Genomic DNA, 18,492 nt, shown 5'->3' on the forward strand with positions numbered 1-18,492 from the left:
GTTTTGCAATTATAAAACGCTTCTGTGAATAAGACCCTCTGACTCTTCTTGTAACGTTTGCCCCCTTGTGTGGGCTCTCTGTTTCAGGTTCACCCCTCCAGGTTGATTTTGTGTCGCTAGTATTTCTGTTAGCCCGTGTGGGCCCTTTGGGTCTTCAGACTGTCCCTCGGTTCTCTGTGGGTCTCTTTGTTTCTCAGACCTGGCTGGGCTAGCCAGTCCTTCAGACCATCTGTATCTCTCATGTCTCAGGTAGATTGGCATGGGCCCTCTGATTCTTCCATCTGTCTCAGGTTCTCACTATTGTCACCCCTTCATGGATTTCTGGGTCTTTCCATCCTGCGTGAACTGCCTAGCCTCACTGGCAGTATGTGTTGCGATTTGTCCTCACCACTTTGTTCGGTAATGTGTTTCTCAGCATGGCATTGGCTGCCCGGCCTCACTGGCTGTATGTATTGCAAACTGTCCCCAACCCCGCATGGGGTACTTTGGCACTTTACTGCCCCCCTGCCCCTCCTCCGGGACAGTCACTTACCTGGAACTTGGCAACATTGCTGGTCGGGGGAGGCGGCTACTCCAGTTGCTGCGGAACCGCACTTCTGTTGTTGTTGGCTCTCTCACAGCAAGTTCTCCGCTTGGCATTTTTGCTCCGAGACACCAGGGAGCTGCTTGAGCAGCGGCTTGGTCTCTTGTTTCAGAAGACCTGGGCTCCTCGGACTCCTCGCCCTCATGGACTCGACAGCATTCAACAGGCTCTGGGATTCCTCTGCCCACCATTTAATTGCTGTGGCCCGTCTCCAATATCGATACGCTCATCGTTACATTGCAGGCTACAGCTGTGCATGGGTTCTCCTAGTCTGGCTTTTCCCTTGCAGGTATCGGTATTGGCCCTTTTACGTTCCTCTGTGAAACAAGAGAGGAGATATGATTGGTTCTGCATTGTCGGAATCGAGGACAACAGAGAGGGGTCAGCAACCAAGTCATTCACAGTTAAAGGCTCTGGTACATTATTATCTTGTTCAGTCCCTATGTAGCCAACAAACAATGTGGATTCTTGTTTTCGAGGGAGATGTCACAGAATCTTTACTTGGGGAATCCTTGTCCCTTAATGGTGGGGTCACCTCCAGTGAGATCCCTCTTGCCCTATCCCATGGAGGGGGAAGGGGTTGAAGTGGAACAGGCTCAACTCCTTTGTCTCAAAGGGGTGGATCCCCCTTGGGGAGAAGGGAGGAATTCCCTGGATTTGCCACAAATGCCATTAAGGGGTTCTGGTGATATAAAGAACCGTAAGGCAGTAATTAAAGGAAATGACATAATTTGCATCAACGACCATGGTGTTAGAAACACTACTGATATGATATTTTATTTATTTCACGCCCATACACAAGTGTTTCAGGGAGTGACGAGACAAGGGAGGGGTACAAGGGAGGACAAAACAACAATCTTACTAGGCCCAGTGACATTGAGAATGCGCAAGTGCAGGGGAGAGGGAAGGGGGAAAGTGCAAGGGGCAGGGGAGGAGTTGAAAGTGCTGAACACGTGATCAAAAGCAACCAAAGGTAGTGCGGTCAGCAGGTGGCAAGTGCAGGAATTAAGCGCAGACTAAGGGTGTTGATAAGTGCAGGTAGTGGGCTTTAGGGTTGCAGATACAGACCCAAGTGCAAGGGATACCAGGAGGCAGTGCGGGTATGCAGCTGGGTGGGCAAGGATCTGGGCCCGAGATCAAAAGGTAATCAGGTGCCCAATGCAGGAACAGACAGATCAGTAGGGGAGTGGAAGAGAGAAGGCAGAAACAAAGAGGAAGGTCTTGAGGTGCTTCCAGAACCGAAGGTGGTTCTCCTCAAGTTTCAGAGATGAAGCAAGGCTGTTCCAGAGGGAGGCCCCAGCCAAAGAAAGAGATCTACCACCAACTCGTTGTTTGGAGAAGCGACTGACCCTGAGGGAGTTGGAGGTAGAGGAGCGGAGGGCTTGAGAAGGAAGTAATTTCTGAAGGGAGAGCTGAAGGTTTTGCGAACCCAGGCCCTAGAAGGCCTTGTGGACAATGCAAAGGGTCTTGAACTTAATCCTTGCAGCCACTGGGAGTCAATGAAGAGATTTCAGGGCTGGAGAGATACAAAATCTGAGTTGAGGCCAGGGACAATTCTCACAGTCCTGTTCTGGTTGAGTTGCCAAGGGTGTAGAGTAGCAGCATGCAGATTTAAAAAGAGGCTGTTGCAGCAGTCAAGCCTGGGGAGATCCAGGGCTCTAGAGACAGTGAGCTTCTGGGGGAAAGAGAGGAAAGGAAGAATACCTCTGAGGAGGTGCAGTTGGTAGTTTGACTCCTTAGAGACGTCGGAGATGTGTGGAGAAAAGGAAAGTGTGGAGTCGAAGATGACCCCGAGGTTCTTAGCCACACAGGTGGGAGCAGGGAGAGGGCCAAGGGTGGCTTGCCAGAGAGTGACAGGAAAGGAAGGTGCATGAGTGCTGATGAGGAGGCTCTCTGTCTTACTGGCATTAAGGCAGAGGTCGTTGGCGGAACACCACTCCTGGATAACAGAGATGAGAGAGGGAGAACAGGTGGCAGAGGGGAGCCTGAAAACAAGCTGAATGTCATCCGCATAACACTGAAAGTTGGAGCAGAGAGCAGCAATGTGGTGGGCGAGGGGTGCCAGCTATTGGCTGGAAAGCCAGAGAGAGATGTTAGACCCCTGGGGAACACCACAAGTGGAGAGTAAGATAGAGGGAAAGAAAGACCCAAGTTGGACCTGGGAGTGTCGGTCTGAGAGGAAGGTGGTCAGCCAGGCCAGGGCCTATTCAGTGATACCCAGGTTATCACAGAGTCGGTTGAGCAGGATGGCATGGTTGACTGTGTCAAAGGCAGAAGAGAGATCGAGTAGGATGAGGACAGGGGGGAGATTAGAATCGAGGTTGGAGAGCAGGTCTTCACAGATGTTCAGTAGAGTAGTGTCTGGCTGCTCTGAAGCCCGGCTGATGGTCATGGAGACATCCAACAGAATCAGTGTGAAGATTAAGCGTGGAGATTTCCCAGGAAAGGAGTAATAGAGATCGGGCGATAGTTAGCCAGGCAGGTGGGGTCGGCTGTGGGTTTCTTGAGAAGAGGGTGCACAAGGGAGTGCTTCAGAGGGGAAGGGAAGGCTCCAGTGGCAAAGGAGTGGTTGCAGAAGTCGGCCAGGGCAGGAGTGAGGGTGTCGATATGGTCCTTGATGGTTTTGGACAAACAGGGAAGAACCTGTTTTGAAGAGACTTTCATAGATCGGACTTGTCTGGAAATCTCGTCTGAGGAGAACAGGGGAAAGGAAGATAAAGAGGGAGGAGCGGCGACTGCAGTGGGGTCAGAGGTAGCAGAGAGAGAGGTGGGAAGAGGAGGAGAACAAGAGAGGGTGGACAGGATGTCATGGGTTATTGAGATGAAATGAGAAGCCAGGGACGAGCAGAGGGCCTGGGAAGGGACAGGAGAAGTAGAGACTGCAGCAGGATTGGCCAGCTCCTTGCAGATTTTAAAGAGTTCAGCAGAGTTGGTAGATGCCGCAGAGATGCGGGCTTGGATGTGAGCTCTCTTCTTAGTGAGGACAGAGAGTCGATATTGCCTTTGGAGCAGGAGGCAGGCCAGTTTGTCAGAGGATGTACAAGATACCCACCATTTCCATAACTTCACAGCAAGGATACCATTGCCTTCTGATGGTGTGACAGACTCCCTGATATCAAATGTTCGGTATTGCCAAAGTTGGTGGTTGGAACATTTTGTTCTACATGTTGACCGTCAGTCTATTCCACTCAAAGGATTCCTTGAAGATACTGTACAAGGATCGTCCACTGCCCTTCACTTTACTCCCGTGCAATTTTCTTGAAAGGCACCTAGCTTAGAGTGTATAGTGCAGGCATCAATCTTCTCTCTGAATTAAGAAATCTATGGAAGGTGCGTTTTGTGTGAAAGATTGAAACTACCTCCTTTGCCGCACCGTCTCCGTTGCCGCACCGTCTTCCTTTCTTTGGTTGCAAAGTTGACTCTGCTGAATGGCTTTGAGCTGCACTATCAAAAAAATATCTTAAATGAAGCTTAAATAGATTAAATCCCTATTTTACTGATTCATTTTGAATCGCAGTATCAGATCAAGAAGAAGTGGTTATAGAGGGGTTGAGATACAGTGAAAATGGATACATGCATTTTAATGTTTTTGCTCAAAAGAATTATAACTAACACGTATTACCCACTGGCCTTTACAGATGACTTTGAGCCCATCGAAATGTGTGGGATGTGGTCCATAACTCGTCTTATTGGCCACTTTCTATGCCACGATAATGACCCCTGCCTCGGCCAGTAATGCTTAATTATCAACTTAGGACTGTACATTGTTTCCAATTTGAAGGTAGAATTCGTTTATAGGTAAATACATTTTTTTTTAAACGTGTACAGTAAAAAGTGAAGCATGTTACAGAGATACTTTAAAAAGGGTGATTTAGGGGGAAAAGGTGGTGGTTGTAAATCTACTTTAGTATTGCTGCATAATTAAGGTATTTGAGCTGGGCGTGGTTGGGGGGGGGTCTGAGGCATAGGGAACCCTATATTCTGTGTGGTTAGGGAGCCAGTGGAGTTCCTTTTGTCAATTTGTGGTTGTAATGTTTTAATCACAGTAAGTACGCCTTTTTTAATTGCTTTTGCCACTTACAATGTTTAATTTATTATAGCTGAGTTACCTTACTCTTTTTATTTGTATTTTTTTTACCTTCTCAGTCATTTTGAATCATGTGCCATTTTGAATCTTTATACCCGTTGTTTTTTTGTGTGGCCTATGATAACATAAAGGAGGCAATGGGGAGTTTGGGGGATGTGGTTTGGTGGCCAGCAAATAAAAGGCACAAGTGAGCACATGTCCATACTCTATGATGATGGTATCACTGGGGATCAACAGATTGCCCACAGCATGTTACTTTTACCTTCTCATGTATTTTCTTTCTCCTTAAGCATGTTTAAACGGTATCCAGTGATGAAGTCGCCTGGGAAAAGAAAATAAAGCACTTTCCCCAAGTATTCTAAGACTGGAGGTAGAAGAGAATATTGTGCCCATCCTAGAATATGTGGTGGAAGGCTTTTAGGGGTGCAGGGGAAAAAGAAATTGCCTACCTGCCGACTTTTTCTGAGGGAACATTTTCACATAGCACCGTTTAAACTGTTGATGCATTACTTAAACGCGCTTTTGGATACACTTGCTATAGAAAGCATCAGATTCAATATAGGATCAACCAATGTAAATAGTTACCTACTTTAAAATACGTTTCAATTTAAAGTCTTTCGTTGGTGAGAGAAGATTGTCTAACATGACCATTCTTTTCACTTATAGAAGAAAGGAACTATGTCTCGTTTCCAGGTTTTCGAAGATCATGTCAGAAAATATTATTCCAAATGCATGTAACATAAAAGGTAAACCAGAAGGGGACAACATGCAATTACTTACATTTGCAGAATACTTACCACATTACCTATTTTTGTGTTTCTTTTGTCTTTCTAGGTAACTTATTTTCTGACCTGGAACGGACTGTCCATTTGGTTGGTTACATAAATAAATGCTGGGAGATTTATAAGTGTCATAGTAGCAACCGCTCCATTCCTCCATACGAACCTACAATGAAAATGAGACAGTTCATCTGGATGTTAAAAGTAATAGTTTATATTTTATTGTCATTGTTTGTATGTTTGTGCACACATTTGGGTTATGGACATTGATGAGTAAATTTCCAGTCTCATCATTTAGCCAAGTGCATGGGGGTCGTGGAGATGGCATTGTGCGTTCTTTGACCCCCCACTTACACGTTCTGATGACATAACAATTGGTATCACATGACCTTCACTCCAGTCATGGGAGAGATCATGTTTTGGGCAGTAGTTATTGCAAACCTGGTAACATACGTTTTTCGATAATAGGCTCAAGCGACAGGCTACTCCAATTAATACATGCTAAATGCACACTGCAAGAAACCAGATCTGTGTCCATAACTGTTGGGGCTTATCAGTCTGTGACTATTTCCTTGGGGTACTTTGTTTGGGCAAGGGCCATCAGAAGACAAAATGAAGTATTCAAAAACAGAAATGCGATTTTTGTTACGCTAAAAGCACAAGTTGCCCTGGGTATTCCAGATTAATAGCAACAAAAGCAATGTCAATTCATCCTTCCCAGGTTTGCAAAACTTATGAAAGTTTGTCCTGCTCCTCAGATGACTTCTGATGCAAGTGAAGAAAAGTTAGTTTCAGCCGTTGGCCTAAAAATGTATATTTTTACATAATATAGGTAGCTATGTTTCTCCATTGACAAATATTTGTGTGTTTCACATGCACATTAAGCGTTATGGGTTTAATGATAACAGGTTCCACTGCCAAATTCCCCCAGAGGACTGGCTTAACCACTTCTCTGGGCTGAATTAGGGTAGCATGAATGCAGAGATTGTGACTATTGAGGTACCCACAGAGGATGGCATACCAAATGTGGATTGTACACGACCAGCAATGGTTATAAACTTGGCAGAAGTAAAGGGGGCAATTGTAAATGCTAAAAGTCATAAAGCACCAGGCCCGGATGGGATCCCGGCTGACCTGATGAAGGGTTAGCCAGAGATTTGTGCCCCAGTCCTACTGAAATTGTTTATATCAGCTGTCAAACTTAATTATGTCCCTAACTCTTGGCGATCGGCTCAAATAGTTCCAATCTACAAGAAGGGTGACAGAGAAAAGCCAAGTAACTGCAGGCCCATCTAATTACTTGACGCCACTGGTAAAATGTTTGCAAGGGTGATTTTAAACCAGCTCCCATTCAGGGTGAACTCTGGTCTCTCATCTAAAGGCCGGATTTCGATCAGGGATGGGCATTATCAACCAATGCTTTCGACTTTCCTTTGTTCTCCAAAAATACACTGTGTTAAACCGTATGTGGGTTTATGCTGTATTTTTAGATCTTCAGAACGCTCTCGACTCTGTCCGTAAAGATCAGTTGTGGCAGGTTTGGACGAAGTGGAGAGTCCCGGTAGAGTTGGTAACTCTACCTCGCCTTCTCTATGGTAACAATACCCCAGTGGTGAGGTGGGAAAGTGAAGGGGAGTGCACTGATGAGTTCAAGGTGGACAAAGGCGTGTGACAAGGCTGCGTTCTTGCTCCACTCCTGTTTTCCCTCTTTATTAACAAGATCATTTTGCCATTGCTATGTCAGTGCAATGAGGGTAGGCTTGATCCCCCAAAACTCAGCATCGATATCGTCCCAGCACTTTTCTTTGCTGACAATGCTGTGTTGCTATCAACATCTCCTATTGGGACCAGGCATATCCTTCAGTGCTTTTGTCACTAACTGCAACAGACGGGCTTGACATTGAACAAGAGTAAAACCGAAGTAATGGTATTTAGGCCACCAAAATCCAAATCTAGTGTGAGCCGGTCAGAAGTTGTGGGGGTTAAGCTGGAACAAGTGTTATTTTATGATTACCTGAGGGTAAGATTTACTGGCAACGGGGTATGGCTTGCCCAGCTGGAAACATTTTGATTATCCTTGAAAGAAACAGTGGGGGTGTTAAGAGGTTTTTTGTAAACCATGGAGAAAGGTTGGTATCCCCAGCTGTTAGTATTTATAAGATTCAATCGGTCCCGGCTGCCCATTATGTAGGTGAACTGTGGGGATTCACTAACTGTCGGAAGTTAGGGACCATGGAGAACACGTTTCTAAAAATATTATTGTGCCTCCCGCAAAGCTTTCTGAGTGCTCCCCTGTTGATGGAATGTGGCCTTGAGCCTATTGATCTACAGCTATCCTGGAAACCTGTTTGTTATTGGGTAAGACTCAGGGTGTCCCCAGATTTAGGGAGGTACAGCAAGTCCCTTGTTGATTTGCTTGGCAATCCAAGTGGGTGCTCACTCCCGTGGGTAAAACATGTTAGATTATCATTTATTTATGTATTTATTTGTTTGTTTGTTTATAACGCGCTGAAACCCACATGCATCAGAGCGCTATACAAAACAACACTTAATGACATACAATAAAATGAACACATAAAAACATGAAACAAGGACCAAAGAAATGTACCACAGGACCAACACAGTCCAATCACAACTAATCATGATACAACCCTAAAAACCAAGGTGAACATCTAGAAGCTAATCCGCTATAAGTTTTAAATTCGAGGAGCCCTTAGGCAAGTCATTGCAGATACTAAGAAAGAAAGGCCGGTTGCTGGTCCCACATCCTACCAAAACCCATTCCCTGTTTCCCAGGGTGCACCAATCATCAAACTCAAGCCTACGTAGAATCTTCAAGTCTGAGCTTCTAACCACTCCTGGCCCAGTTCTTTGATGGAGCCAGGCCAGAACTTTATTCCTTAGAGCCTCTCTTGGTTCTTTACCACATGGCTTCTCAATGTTGGAAATGATAAAGTTCCTTGGGCCATAGCAAAAGCTTGTATAGACTTATCCCTAAGCACAAGCATTGATGATTTCCTTAGTCTTAGACTTCTGAAGATATATGGAAAAGTGTGAGCTTTCACAGGCTTACACAAGCCCGCCTGCCTTGGTTTGGATTTCCCTGTATCCACCAATTGTAAAATATGAATGCCTGGTAGGTGATCAGCTACAACAGATGATGGGCCGGAAGGTGTTGCCTTTGGATGAGAGCTAGTTTCAAACCTCAAACAGGCCAAAGATACCGGTGTACCTTGTGAGAGCTGAACCAGTTTCTCAGATTGATGGTCAGTTTGACAGCAGTTGTCCGTTGAACCTGGATGTTGTTGTGTCAGGAAGGGGAGTGGAAAATCTGTTTGACAGGAATTATCCATCTTAATCTAATGATGATTCCCCACTCAATTGTCCAAAGAGTCCATCCATGTCCAAAGTCTGAGAAACTATTACACAGATTCAGTTCCTTGGTTATATTAGCCTTTACTACCAACCATTGATCAGAAGTCATATGCATCTGTGGGCTATTCTCAAGATCAGGCAATAACAGTGCTATAGGGGCAATCTGTGGTTCAATACTAGTCTTACTCTCCCTTGCATCTGGAGAAAATGTTACAGAGGAGGCCAGTCCTGTTATATCCTTTTTAGTCGTTTGGACATTTTCCGAATTAGCGACCCCCACAGTTGTAGAATTCATCAGACTTTCGGCCAATTTATTACTTCCACCATACAGGTCGATATTATCAGCTTTATCAAGGAACAAATCAGCACTCGCCATGCTCAGCCTCTGCCTCCTGCAAATGCTTAACGCCAATACCTCAGATGAGCGATCCCCTTAGGAGTCAGAAGGGTAGTCCCAGGGGTAATAGATGTAACTTCCCAAAGCCGAGCCACCTTGGGGGACTGTAGAACTAGCCGTTGGGATAGTAGCTAGGGATGCAGCTTCCAGACCCTCTCTATGGAAAGTTAGCAAAGGTTTGTCATTTAATAGACAAGTCGCAGGCTTTTTCCGTGTACCATTTCCCCCCCCCAGGCATGATATTTTAGGGATAAGGACACAAACTCAATAATAGTGTTGCTTAACACTTTGTTTCTCACGGGAGCCACACTTACAGGGTTTGCAGGGGACAATTACTTCCGTGTTCAGCCAGCCGCTTATCCAACCGCTTTCCGAGACAGAGACCCACCACACCGGAGCGTTCCAGCACTCAAACCCACTTGGTCCCAAGACACTCCAGAGATCGATGCACACTCCAGAGATGCTGCAGCAACCACCAGTGTGGTTGCAGAAAAACACAGCCACCGGTTACAAGCTCCCCCTCGGACATCTCACAAGCAGAATAGAGTAAAGGACCCACAGGTCTGAGGGGAGAACTTCAAGCTGCACTGCTGCAGTGAGCAACAGCCGCTTCCGACATCCCAGACGTTCACATTGGAGGCTCTAGGCCTGAGTGAAATCTGGAAGAACCCTGAGAACATAAATTAATGTACAAGAGAAGAGGTGAAGTAGACTCTAAGACAGGTCAACTATGAATAATGTATAAATAGTTGCCTAAACTTAAAGTTAGGCCTGGATTACTTCTGTTTAAAAACTGAACAGGGAGCTGAGAGTTATTTGGACTTGATAACACTGGCCTATGCTCGTACCCTGTGTATGGAATTTAGAATCAGCGTGCTTAAAACCACCAAATTCACAAGCGGCTGGAAAGGCCAAGATTTGCTGTGTTGTCCCATATGCAATGCAGGCTTGAAATCTATTATGCATTTCTTGTTATTTTGTGAGAGCTACAGGGATTTAAGAAGACTTTATTTGTTGCCCCTGTTTAGGAAAGCTTATGTCACCCATGCCACTGAAGCTGTATTCTTATGGCAGTCCACTACAGTTGTTAACAACATATATTATGTGGCAAGATTTGTATATCGAGCGTGGACTCATAGAAACCATCTGCTCAAGCATAAGAATTGAAACCGAGATGTGTTTTTATTGTAGATTTTTCTTTAGGTACTGTATGCACGCTGCTATTGTCTTTGTAATGATGTTGAGGTTAATTTGTTTTTATGCACGAATTGCATTTGAGCTGCCCATGTTATATGATGCAATTGCACTGCTGATACGATAAATTACTTGTTACTACTGCTGCTAATGTATGAACTATTTATATTTACTGTGATTATATTGCAATGTATGATTTGTTTGCTGAAGATACTTTTGTCGAATGAAGCATTTGTTGATGATGGTTATGGGTTTACAAGGCAAGGAGAGGGGAACATATTTGTGCCTAGATTAACAAAGGAAATAGGTTAGTTTTGCAAAACCTGCAAAGTCACTACAGACAAATGAGACCAATGTAACAACAGAAAAGTATTTATTTCAAAAATGATAAAGTGAGTGAAAAGGTAAAGGAAATTCCCTTGGATTAAGGAGAAAGTTAAGCCAAAGAGGAAGGCAGTTCTTTCCTTGCTGGAGATGAACCTTTGTGAGCTTTCAGTTGAAAGGAGTTGGTAAATCACCATCAGGGGTGGAAGTCCAGGTTAGCATAGCATAAAAGGGCACTGAAATGTTGTGATTCAGTATCCCAGATGAATGTACACCTGTGTTCCCAAGTACCAGCCAGGGAGGAATCAAACCATAACTCCCTATCCAGAAATTGGGACCAAAGGTAGAACAGGAAGCGGCAACGCTGGTGCACTTGGCAGCTGAAAAGGAAACAACAGGTTAATGAACCAACACTGTAGTCTGATACCCCTTAATACATCCACTGTATACACAACCTACCTAGTTCGGGAGAGGGCCAGCTAATAGTAGAGAGTATCCAGGACCAGAGAGAATAGGGAAAGGCAGCCTATCCCCCACCGGCACGAGGGCGCAACTAATGGAGGAACGTAATACGTCGAAGGCTGTTTCTGGGTTCCACCAGGGGCTAAACAATAGTCACAGTTAGAAATCCAGGAATCCAAAGATCGAAGAGACAAAACAGGTTGAAGAGAAAATCCAAGAAAACAAGCAAACGTCCAAAGGTCACAGTAATCTAAGAGAGAATAGTCAGTATACCAAAAACAGAGGGAGCATCCAAATACAATCCAAAAGGGAGAGCCAAGGTCAAAAAGCCAACAGAATCAATCCAGATAAGTCAAAAGAATGCACATACTTCAAAACGCCACAAGCAGGAAAGCTGAGAAGCCCTGCCGTACAATTGTATTTTTTTTAAACTATGTTTATTGAATGGTCATGTTAACAGTCACACATCACAGCATCGTATACGTACAGTGTACAACATTTTCATCAATGAACAGTATCTGGGAACCTATCGATATCGTAACATGTAGGTTCAAGAGCTGTCATCATCAGATATCATCTTGCATAAATAACCTCTGAACGGGGCCCAGATGTCCTTTGGGCGACATGTCATAGGCACAGATAGCACAAATTCATTTACATATGTTAGCTCTCGGAACCAATCGTCCATTTTAGGTGCATGTTTAGACTTCCAACACTTTAATTGATATTTCTTAGCCACAGCGCATGCAACATTAAACAGTCTTCTCGTGGTCTCTGAAGATTTACTTATATCTCCGAATAGGTACTTTAGAGAGAGGAGCAAGTGTGGATGGAATGTGCGTGGTATCTTCTATTGCATCAGCCACACTGCCCAAGAAAGAAGCTATCAAGGGACATGCCCAGTACATATGGAAAGCATCAGCCTGTGGGCTACCGCAGTTTAAACATTCACCAGTACTTTCTTCTATAAGTTTGGCCATTCTGGCAGGGGTATATTGTAACTGGTTCAGGATTTTAAACTGAATCAAAAGTAACCCAGCATTCAGAGATATAGTTTTTGTTAATTGACAGTATTTGCGACATTTCTCATCTCCTATTGTGGTCCCCACATTTCCTTCAATGTTAATTTAATAAAGGTTTGAGGAGAGATGTGTGATTGTATTAATCCATACAATTTGGACACTCCTATTTTCGTACCATCATTGGACATTATGGGCCTTATACGTTCGTGTGTGTCTGGTTCCTTCTGTGGCTCTCATTCGATGATGTTGTAACAGTTTCAATTGTCTGCCCCCAATAGGGTTTATAAAGTCACCTTGAATAACATATTCACCTTCATGGTACATGGCTCTTATTTTCAATTGCTTATCAGGGTCCCAAGTTTTCTGTAGTATCTCATCAAAGGTGGGTGAAATTCCAGGAAAGCACCATAGTAGAACTTCTCGGTCATAGGGTGTCTTCACCTTAATCCTAGCAAAGATTTTCGACCATGCATTAACAGTGGTACTAACTGGGTCGAATACGCAGGAGTCCTTGTGCCGTGTACTAAATATAACTGACCTTAGTTCAGTGGGGGACGCAGCATATCTCTCCAGCGGTATGTGTGTTGCTGTATCCTCTGGGTCATACCAATGTCTTGCAAATTGTGCTTGTGATGCTAAGTAGTAAAGCTCAAAATCAGGTGCTGCCAGGCCACCATTTGTTTATGGTTCTGCCAATTTATGCCAATTCATCCATGCGACACCAGGTCCCACACGCACATAGTGACCAGAGATTTAAGCTTAGTAAAGAAGGCCCTACCTGGCCATAAGGGCATATTGCAAAAGAAATATAATAGTTTTGGGAGGACCACCATTTTCAAGATTGCTATTCGTCCGTAGCGGGAGGTTGGGAGTGTTGCCCACAGCTGTAGTTTCACAGACAGGAGATGCAGGTAGGCCTCATAGTTGTCTGCATATAATGTGTGTCATTCTCTTGATACAGTGATACCCAAATAACAGACTTGAACAGGTGCCCATTTGAACCCACTAATATTTGATGGATGTGTGGTAGTTGGTGTGATAGGGAATAATTTGGATTTTGAGTCATTTATTTTGTAACCGGAATACCGAGCAAATTCATGGATGTCTTTCATAATGGGTTCAAAATGATGTTCCGGGTCTCAGACATATAGGAGAGTGTCGTCAGCGTACAAAGATATTATTTGTGGAGACCTTCTTATACTAATCCCCCTGTGTCTTTGTACCTGTCGAACAAAGGCAGCCATGGGCTTGATGCTAAGGGCGAAAAGTATTGGGGAGAAGGGGCAACCCAACCTAGTTCCTCTACCAAGGAGGAATAGTGCTAACAGTGTTCGATTTGTGAGGACTCTCGCTCCCAGGCTTGTATATAGGAGTTGGACACAACTCAGGAAGTACGGGCCAATCCCAAAGTGGCTCAGCACCATGGACCGATATTTCCAGGATGCAGAGTCGAATGCCTTTTCGGCATCTAAGGCGGCCACTACGGCTTTCACATCTGGACTCACCTGAGCCATCACCCCAAACGGACACCAGATTTTCAGAGCAGTTGATCTTGTGGGAATGAAACCAGATTGATCCGGATGTATTAAATGGGACATGCTGGGGAGAAGCTTTGTTGCCCTGTATTAATCGATGACATGGGTCTATAGGAGGCCATATCGTGCGGGGGGCTGTGTGGCTTTAATAAAACTGCAATAATAGCTTCCTACATCGACTCTGGGAGTGTGCCCCGCTCCATAGCTTCCTTACATACACCCAGTAGGATAGGCGCCAATTCCTGGTGGTACTCTTTATATAACTCGATTCCCAAGCCATCTGATCCAGGTGCTTTCCCCAATGCCAGTGACTTAATGGCACCAACAATTTCCTCCTGTGCTATAGGTTGATGTAGCGAGATCATGGCGGGATTCAATTTGTTTAAGTATGCTGAAAGTTCGTCTGGCGTTACCTCATCTCCGTTAGAATATAATGTAGAATAGAATTGTGTGAATTGGGTGCTGACGGAACCACAGTTAAAGAAAAAGAACTCTGCAATTTCAATATGTAGGGCTTCGGTCACACAGGGACTCTGAGAATCGCCAAAGGCATCTTCCATCCTGGTGCATGTTGGGGGAATCATGCAATTCAAGACTCGGCAAGACCGGGGAATTGTCGGATAATGTGCGTGGGAGGATATCCCATCTCTGTACCATGTTGGCAATCGAGACGGTTATCAACCATTAAACTAAGCGGGACTCTGAATAATGAACAGTGAAATAGTATGTATATTCCTTGTCGTGTAGGTGGAGAGTCCTCTGTACATCAACAAGGGGTAATTGCAACATAATCTGGTGTAATGTGTTAGCCGCTTTCGTAAGCAACTGGGGGGCATTAGAAGAAGAAGACCGGCCTAATTGCATGTTTAGGATAGTATTGAAGTCCCCACACCAAATCGCCCAGGTCTCATCTAGTGGGAGAAGCATGTCAACAATTGTCTGGTAAAATTCTGGGTCGTCAAGGTTGGGTCCATAAGTGTTTATCAGTACAACTGGGTGTCCAGTTATTTCACCCCATACAAGTACATATCGTCCCAGAGGGTCAATCTTGCTTTTCGTGAAACGGAAACCCAATGAGGGATGAATAAGTGTAAGGGCTCCCCTAGCCTGTGTGGAGTATTCTGTATAATACTGCAGTGGACCCCAATTAGGGGCAAAAGCAGCATTAACTTTCTGTAAAGCATGCGTTTCCTGCAACATCAGGATCTGTGGACCATGTCGCGACATATACGCACCAACTTTCTTAGCCTTACCCGGACTTTCCAGGTCAGCAGCTTGATTTTTAGACCTTTGCCTATGGGACCTTTAGTTGCCATTTACATTAATTACAGTGTGTGTACACTCGTTTTTCATGCCGTTCTTCGTAACATGACCATTGTTTTTAAACCCTTTAACTTTCCCAACCTCTGTGGTTCTCCTCGCCCTCCCTTCCCGCCCCCATCCTTGTCAAATATGAACTGTTTAACACCTATATCCCCCCGCCACCCGTACCATTAAGCCCAACTAGATGATGTTTCCCCCATAACTCTTGGAACTTTCCTGAGGTGCGTATGCAGCAGCAACCATGCCTGCCACAACTGCTCGCCACCGTCCGGGCAACTTCTAACACATTTGTATTAGTGCTAACCATTCACATCCCCTTTCAGTAAGCATAAAGGATATGGCAGTGTATATCATTCAGTCTGCAGGGTCTCTCCTGTCGTCCTTGGGTCGCAGGCTTCTGTTTTGCTCCATATCGCGGTGCCAGGGTGGAAGTGGAATCAAGGATTCACCATAGTCCATGCCTGCATTTGGGTTCTCAAAAAAATGCTCCCTGCCCCCGTGTTGGATCTGCAACTTAGCAGGCAAAATCAGTGTATACGGGATACGGCGCAAACAAAGCTGCCTCTTCACCTGTTTGTAGGACCTTCTCTGGGCCTGCACCCCTGCAGCAAAGTCAAAATATATACCGTACTTCAATGTTGTCATCTCTCTGGACATTCTAAGGATCAAGTCTCTGTCTCTGCAATTCAACAGCCTGGCTATAATGGTGTGGGGAGGGGCCCCCGGCTTGGGTGTCGGGGCCAGGGTAAGATGGGCCCTTTCTACTAAGAAACGATCAGAAAATGAAGCCGTACCAAACAGGGACTTTAGGAGTTCTTCAATGAAGATTTCCATTTGACCTTTGCATGAGGATTCAGGAACTCTGACGATTCGTACATTGTTCCTTGCCGCGCATCTCAGATAACTCTCCCTTTAAGTGCCTTATGTCGCAGTCATGCTGGTCTACCTTATCTTCGGTCATGCTTATTCTGGCTTCAGTTTCTGTTATCTGACCACTTTCCTTATCCAGTTTTGCCTTGAGCGACCCAATAGTAGCTACTATGTCTTCCAATTTGACATTCACGAATAAAAACCCTGTCTGCATAGTTGTCAATAGGTGATCTCCTCTGGGATTTCCTGTTGATGTTGATGGGGCCTTGGCAACCTGGGGTGCCACAACAGTCGCCACTGAGGCTGGCTGGCTGACTATGGACAGTCTGGAATGAACAGCGGTTCCTCACAGGAGCTAGCATGGTTTAGAGAGCCAGCTGCCTGTCAGGTAAGCAAGTACTCCCTCCTAGTCCAGCAGTGGCGGTGTTCACAGCGTTACGTATATTCTACTTCTGCCTTTGCTTCCAAATTATGTAATCCGGTTAGTATCCAAGTGCTCTGTTCCCCTCGACGGATATTACACCATCAGCCGTTGTTCGAGTTCACAGTGTGGCAGAATGGTGTCTTTTATGTTGACGTCCTGTCTTTCACCTCCAATGCGATCTGTATTTTTCTTATTTTGGGGTGATTGCTGTAAAACCAGACCGGATTGTGACTTTCCCACAAAACCACAGTGTTCCTCACTAGTCCGGATTATGCCGCCTTGATATGCTCCGGCTGGATTCACAACAGTATTGGTGTCCTGGGGGCCTAGCCACGGACACCCCACAGAGCACATCAGGTGTACAGGCCACAAGGTCTACGTGGCTGTTCTTATGAGGCAAGGAGAATCGCTAACCAGTTGTGTATGACTTTAGTGATATATGTGGTATTGCTGTCCTTTCAGCCCACGCAGTGTCCCCACCGCATCCTCTTACTTTGTGTGTATCTCACTGTAGGTAATAGGATGGATTGTAGTCTCCCACATAGTTAAAAACCTCCTGCGTACTCTTAGGTCCAAACACAAGCCCTGCCGCTCGTCTATCTTATTTATCCGTTGATCGCAGCGTCGCAAAGATGTAGGTACAGGATAGGGCCCAGACGGGTACGCGGGTCACTCACCAAGTGATGTTGTATGCCAGGGCTTATTATAGAGCTGCCTAAAAGTTTGGGGGAGTGCCGGGGGTTCCCGGGCCCACATTGTGGCCAAGCGTCACTCTTATTTGCCTTTGTCCCACCTGCCTCCCTCCGTGAAGGCAGGGTAGGTTGTAGCCTTCATGCACAGAAGGCCTCACTATGTGTACCCAGTTCCGCCCGCCAGTCTACCCACCTCTCTCATGTCATGCTCCGCTCCGGTTAAACAATGTCTGCAGCGGGTGTAGACTGTGGCCCACGTGGGTCCGTTGTGCCTTTCTCGGAAGAAACTGCAATTTCAGCAGCCTACCCTAGATCAGAAGGCCCTCTGTATTCCAAGGACCGAGTGTACAGAAGGGGTGTGAGTGGTAGGAGTTGGTATTACCAGCTGCATCATGCAGAGCCAGTCATGCAGCATTCCAGAATCTTTCTCGCGAGGCTCGTCAAGCAACCTGTGCTGATGCTGCCGAGTATGGTGGCACAACTCCCGGAGCTGGGTGCAGAGGGGCTGAGCGTCCGCCCGCCAATACAGCAAAAGTTGTTGGTTCAGTACAGCTGCCATCTGCAGTCTCAGCTCCACGGGTTACCGCTTCACATGCCTCCTACCACAAGGGCGCTACCACTGCAGTATCACAGCCTGCCTAGTGTTGGGGAGAATTCTCTGTTAAGGCTAATTTCCCAAACCTAGTGAGTCCCCCAGCAGCTTTGCTGGATTTTTGGGGTTTATTTTTTTCTCTCCTGCTAAGAGTGAGACTCTTTTTCTCCCACTCTTAGACATGATTTGAGGTGTTCCTTTGACTTCGAATGTGTTTTATGGACTATGGGGTCCTTTACCCCATAGGGCTTCATGTGTTTTTTGGTATGTGGGTTACACAGCACCCTCCGTGCAGTAACCCAGGGGTGTCATAGTGACCCCCAAACATAGACTCCATACCCTGGGACTGACTACTGTCTCCCAGGGCATGTAAAGTCACCATTGGCTTTACTAGTCCCAAATTATGAACAGAAACCAGTACAAACCATCATATTGTGGACATACTGGTCGGGGCAATTCGATTGCCCCGGGGTCTGTTGTTCGAGGGGGCACGTCTCCGTCTCCCCTGATCGAGTTTTGGCTGGTGGCAGTGGATACTACTTTTTATATTCGACCGCGAATATATTCCTATGGGATTTTCCCATTGTTCGAGGCTACCACTTTTTAATATAGCCTCGAACATACTGCCGGTTTATTAAATTAATATAAAATCACTGGTTGGTCATTTTTGCCGAAACTCAGTTCCAAAATGGTGTTTGTGTTCGCTTCTGTGACTCCAACCCATGTCGGGCCCTTTGTTCCACTTTTTGGCGGGCTTCTCCACAGAAGCCTCCAAAAGTGGTGCCACTCTGGGTACCACAGGAGGTGTGGGAGGGGGTTTAGGCACCCTGGAC

General features: G+C 45.6%; 1 protein-coding gene across 3 annotated transcripts in view; it reads left to right on the top strand.

Annotated features, from left to right (window-relative positions):
- RSPH10B (radial spoke head 10 homolog B) overlaps window positions 1–18,492 on the top strand; it is a 765,802-nt gene that overhangs the window by 451,610 nt on the left and 295,700 nt on the right. For all 3 annotated transcript variants that reach the window (XM_069645637.1, XM_069645638.1, XM_069645639.1), the window contains exons 14-15: window positions 5,337–5,416; window positions 5,505–5,653. In XM_069645637.1, the coding sequence (XP_069501738.1) occupies window positions 5,337–5,416; window positions 5,505–5,653 (229 nt within the window). The remainder of the gene's footprint in view (window positions 1–5,336; window positions 5,417–5,504; window positions 5,654–18,492) is intronic.

Source organism: Ambystoma mexicanum, chromosome 2p, assembly GCF_040938575.1.
Source record: "Ambystoma mexicanum isolate Mex_15411 chromosome 2p, UKY_AmexF1_1, whole genome shotgun sequence".
Classification (NCBI taxonomy): Eukaryota; Metazoa; Chordata; class Amphibia; order Caudata; family Ambystomatidae; genus Ambystoma; species Ambystoma mexicanum.